The sequence below is a fragment of the Mya arenaria genome, chromosome 9 (assembly GCF_026914265.1).
Source record: "Mya arenaria isolate MELC-2E11 chromosome 9, ASM2691426v1".
NCBI classification, from domain to species: domain Eukaryota; kingdom Metazoa; phylum Mollusca; class Bivalvia; order Myida; family Myidae; genus Mya; species Mya arenaria.
The window spans coordinates 23,081,295-23,087,294 of NC_069130.1; the positions used below are offsets into that span (position 1 = coordinate 23,081,295).

General features: G+C 34.6%; 1 protein-coding gene across 4 annotated transcripts in view; it reads left to right on the forward strand.

Annotated features, from left to right (window-relative positions):
* Nucleotides 1–3,499, forward strand: part of LOC128203428 (transmembrane protein 26-like) — a 74,616-nt gene extending 71,117 nt beyond the window's left edge. For all 4 annotated transcript variants that reach the window (XM_052904837.1, XM_052904840.1, XM_052904838.1 and 1 more), the window contains exons 4-5: nucleotides 1,987–2,196; nucleotides 2,553–3,499. In XM_052904837.1, coding sequence (XP_052760797.1) covers nucleotides 1,987–2,196; nucleotides 2,553–3,143 — 801 coding nt within the window. In that variant the 3' untranslated portion in view covers nucleotides 3,144–3,499. The remainder of the gene's footprint in view (nucleotides 1–1,986; nucleotides 2,197–2,552) is intronic.
* Nucleotides 3,500–6,000: the final 2,501 nt, after the last annotated feature.

Here is a 6,000-nt window from a genome sequence, read left to right on the forward strand (position 1 = left end):
TTTTGACGTTTTTTTGTTGTTGTTTTTTGTCTTTGAATGAGCCAATTTTTAAGTAAATGTCTCGAAACCAGTGATATTAGAAGGCTGACAGATTAAATCGCAGTTTTTATATTTATGATCGACAATTGATGTTTTATGGCTAAACGCGTTACCAACGCTTTAAGAAAATTGCAATCTTAAGACGTTTTTCTAACAATTGAGATCTAGAACCCTAGATTCGATTTGAGGTGAGGATCCCCATCATGTTTACGTCAGACCAGGCGGCAGAGACCTATCTTGCTATTGTGTGGTATATTTTATGACTGAATTAAAGACATTGGTGCCCAAATCGGCTGCTTCTTAGACAAAAAATGACAAAACTATTTACCTGTGAAAGTGCAGCTTTAAAGCAGCATGCCGTTTTTGCAAAACTAGAATTGTACGTTGCTTGCAGTGCAATTGTTCAAAATTATTTATATCTCAAAACATGATTAATAATATCTGTCATGTGTTCCCGTTCCGGATAGAAACATTCGACCCGAGGGCACCTGCGTTGCCAGGTAACGAGGCTTGCCGAGTTACTGGCTACGCAGCGTGCCCGAGGGTCGGATATTTCTATCCGGAACGGACACACACGATAGATATTTTTTTAGCATACATTGAATTACATTTTTTGTGAACAAAATACATAAAAAAGCGCATTTTTGTACATATCACCAAAAAGCGCGTGCGATGATGTTTACTGACGTCATGGCGCGCAGTAATTTGTATTCACTGCATACGTCAATAAGTTCCTTCGACATCACGTCTTTTAAAGGTTATTTTGTTTTGTTTTTTAAATGTTATTTTTTTAAAGTAAATGCAAATGGAACTCATCTATTTAAATCTCATAATCATGGTTACATAAAGTGTATTATAAAAGAAATTGAAATTATTACGTCACAGCGCGTGACTCATCTGGCATGGGGGGGATGCCAGATTGAGTTTTCCAGCACGGCTGAATTCACCGGAAATGCCTATCCGGTGTGCTAGAAATGCTTCTTATTATGTTTGTATTATAAAACCATCGTTAATCTGTAGGCAATGCTTATTGCAAAAAACATTTTTACACATTGCCATCGCGAGCTATTCGTTATGTTTTGACAGTAAATAATGTCGAACTATAATGTCCTAGCGTCAGTTTCTCGTAACACTCTGGCATGGATTACCAACTGTTGTCACATATTAGGTGGAATCCAATCTTCCTAACGTCAGTTATATATTTCCAATAATCATACCATTTACATCATATAAATGTATCATTTAGAATCCGCTTATCTTCGCACTAACTATAATAATCAATACAATATTATTTAAGCTTATATAATGTAGATGATTCCTTTGAAATACGCTTATCTTCGCACAAACTTTACTTATATCTCCAATAATCTTTAAACTTTTATCAAATATATGAATCCTTTGAATTCCGTTCATTTTCGCACTAACTGTTATAAGCCCTCCAATAATCTTCACCTTACATCATATACATGCATCCTTTGAAGTACGATCCTCTTCGCACTTATTATAATAATCCTCAAAATAATCCTCAAGCATAAATCATATACATAATTCCATAAAATCTTCATAGCTCCACAATAGCTATACATATTTCTCCAATAGTCTTTAAGCCTAAATCAAATACTATAAATAAATCCTTTAAAATCCGCTCGTCTTAGAATTATCTATAATAATCTCTCTATTAATATTTAAGCATAAATCATATAGATGAATCCTTTGAAATCCGATCAACTTCGCTTTAACTATACTTACATCTCCGATAATCAGTAATTAATTTGGAACTCAAGATTTGATTTAAGGTGAGGATTCCAATAATCCGCTGACGTCAGACCATGGATTCGAATGCTTGAGCAGATCGAAAGATAGATAAATAACTTTAATTCCCCTAAAGTTAGCTTGTGAACTTAGAAGTTTTTCACATTTGAATGAGCAATTATTTTTGAACCCTAGATTCGATTTGAGGTGAGGATCCCCATCATGTTGACGTCAGACCAGTGGATTCGAATGCTTGAACAGATGCTTCTTCTTGTTCTGATCCTGGGTCGCTGGCTCTTACCAAAAGGCAAACTGACGCATGACCAGCTGTCACAGTTGCTGTTGGTGTACATTGGCACTGCAGCTGACATTGTGGAGTTCTTTGAAGCATTTAATGAACAAGAGGTACGGCCCGTATAATTCATAAATCAAAGCTAAAGTCATGATTTAGCGCGTGTTCAGGCTTCTACAAATCATTGTGTATACTTACGTTTTTTTTCTGAGAATGTCCAAATATTTGATATGTTCAAAAATACATTCACCAATCAGTCTCTTATATTCTAAATAAATGTTTGACAGTTACTTACTATATGATGTTTAAATGGCGCATTAACAACTGTGTCATACTTTTTCATCCTTCTACACTGGCTTTAATTCTGGAACTGTTTTATTCGTATATTGTCCGAAATGGCTGATTTAATAGTCCGTTGTAGAAACTAGCAATATGTACTGAAATGATTCGTTTGTCTTATTTCTTACAGGTACAGTACCACAAGGTGTTGTGCCTTGTTATCCTTGGCATCTGGTCGTTGAGCCTAGTACAGTTCTCGTTAGTTCTCACCGCGTCTCGTAGGAGGCGAGAGTCCCTGAGATATCATCTCGTGAGACCAATTAAAGGTGTCAACACTGGGGTTGGCCACACAGACGTTTTTGGGATAATCGTTTCAATATTGCTGCAAGATTTACCATTTCTCGTGCTTCGGATGATGCTTATTTTTCATTTCAATGTGTTAAGTTACACAAATATGTTTTTCACATCAAAAAACAGTGTTGTTATTGCTTTAATGATGTATAGATTAATAGTTCTATTTTTAGAACGTAAACGTCATGAAGATGATACAGTTACCCACAATGCAATCGATCAAATTCCGATTAATACCATCCAGGAGCCTGATGTATTTCGGAGAACCTCAAAAATACGGGAAACTCTCCTGAAAGCGTATGAATTACAAACGTCTCATCACATGAATCATACGGACTACAATTGTAATCGTGACTCGAAAATATTTATGCTGAAAGAGGAAAAACATAAATATGGCAAGGCCTATTATTTTGAAATGATGGAAAGTTGATAATGAGTTTTGTATTGATTTAATGGGACGCCGGTTTACAGAATAGACACAATTCTCAGAGACCGGAAATTGCTTTCCAAACCACAATGCTGACGTTGTTTATTATGTATACGATTGAAACGATTTTTATACATGCCTTTTATATTTTGAATTACCAATGTATCGCAGATTGATAATGCTTTGTCGTGACTTTAAAAAGATAATTTGTCTGGGTTTGATTTTATGCACTTAATCAAATAAATTGTATAGTGTGATTAAACACAGTTACGTCTCGGTTTTCTTATGTTCGGTATTAATATGTATCGTATGCAATGTAAATTTCTTTATAAAGTGTGTGTTTTATCTGCATTTCATTTACATTAAATTGATAGAAAATACTCTTGAATTCTATCTAGTCCACTCAATGCTAACTAGTCCACTCAATGCTAACTAATCCACTCAATGCTTAATAGTCCACTCAATGCTAACTAGTCCACTCAATTCTAACTAGTCCACTCAATTCTAACTAGTCCACTCAATGCTTAATAGTTCACTCAATGCTAACTAGTCCACTCGATTCTATCTAGTCCACTTGATTCTAACTAGTCCATCCAGTGCCTACTAGTCCACTCAATACTAACTAGTCCACTCAATTCTTACTAGTATCCTGAAAAATATCATTCACTTAATTGTAAAGTATCCACTTAACTCTAACTTTTTTCTGATATTTAACTAATCAACACATCTCTAACCGCTCTACTGAACTCAAACTACTTTACTTAACTCTAACTACTCCACTGAACTTTAACTACTCAAATGAATATATATGTATTCAAATGAATCCTACCTAATCAACTGAATGCTAACTAATTAATTAAATTCGTTCTAATCCGCTGAACTCTTACTTATCCATTTAATGCGTCTAAATTCTTCATAACTGTTTCTTTGGTAGATACAGTAGGTTCCTGAAATGTGTCTGTTATCAAAGGTTTAGAAAACTTCAAAAGAAAAGCAGTACGTAAAAAGTAGCACTCAACACCTGGCTCAAACATGACACGGGATCAGACAGTTTACATTATTTTTTAAAAACGACTTGCACTCTTGAATTCGAAGGCTTATCAGAGATGCATTTATTGTAACTTAAGTGCTAAGATAGCACTGAAAGGTTTTCCAACAAACCTCAACTTTTAGAATTTAGAGGAAGAAAAACGTTATGACTTATGCGAAAAGCCACTAAATATCACGAAAAGCCAAGAAATATCGCAAAACCACCATTGTAATTACATTATGTATATATCAATGTCCAATTAAAAGCTATTAGGTAATTTAAATGCTAGTTTATAGACGTCTTCACATTACATATCATGGTATTTCGTAGCCTATGCACTATTATTAAACGACCATACCAAATAAAAAGTGTTTATTGTATGTAAAAGACATGTTAGGATATAATTCGTGTATTTTACAGTATTTCAATGAAAGGGAATCGCAAATAAAATTTAATATTAAACGCTCACAAAAAGCAACAACAAGAATGTAAACATAGCTATATAGCTAGAATGATATCCTCACATGCCTTCTACATACAATAGACACTTCTTTTATTTGGTATGATCCTTTATTTGGGCTTGAGGCATTTCGTAACAAATTGCAGACATATAAGAAACGTCACTCGCACGTCACAAAAATACCGATAACATATAGTAATAGATGTTGGGGTTAGTTAAATTTGTTACAACGATTGTGAAACAAGTTATTACACCAGCATACTCAGTCTCTTTCGTTGGCACATTTTTACGCGAGAGTGTGGTCTTGAGAAGTGGAAGAAACATGAGTACCCGGAGAAAACTCGATTGTCCGACTTGTTGCATGCTCACATGCACCCATGCCGGGAATCGAACCCGGGTCGCCTAACCAGTGCGCTTACCAATGCGCAAACCGGTAAGCCAAAACGTAGGTGCTACCGACTTGAAACGGTAAGCTAAACAATGCTGAGGGTAAAACCAGTTTAGGGTTACCCAACCTCAAACTACCCAATATTCTTTAATAGTAGCAAACTTAAAGTGATACTGGTATTTAAAATCAAAACATAAAATGAATAACAAACAATTTTAAATGATAAACCTTTTACTTCTTACTAAAAATGCATTTGTGGAAAATATGAATAACTTATAAGATTTACAGTAATAAACTATCGTCTCATAAGGTAGAAATACCGTGTGTTCTGCATCTTTCTTTCAAATTAAACATGGTATCCGCCATAAAAACATTGTTTTCGATATGTATTCATCTTTTTGAATAAATCAAAACAATTGTATTAAGTGTGGTACGGCTTATTGAGTAATATAAGTGTATCTTCAAAAATAACCTTATCAGATCCCGAAGAAAATGAAGCAAAATAACAAAGCATGAAGCAATATTCGGCAAAGTTAAAGCACTATTTATATTGTAACGCGGTATACGATTATATCCTATGCAAACAGTCAATGCAAAACGCGATTGACCCTTGCACGTATACTTAACGTAATAAGTGGTATTTTTATTTTAGTGTGAAAAATAAACGTCAGAATTTATGTAACACAGGAAGCAACACTACAGGCCTATCAATCATTCCTGTTTTTTTCGTACGAACATGCACCTGTTTTTCGTAGATCTACGAAAAATTCTACGAAAGCTCTTAGGGTGGCGTACGAACTTCGTACACTTAAAAAATGGCCGCCATAACAACATAAATATTTTAAAGTAGCGATCTTTCATTTATTATGGCGTATTTTAACAAAACCAACTGCCAACTTTACGATAAAAGGCGATTCTGCGGCATCTACTACCGGTTAGTAAATTAATATTTCGTTACGATGCCGTTTTAACTAAATTTTCA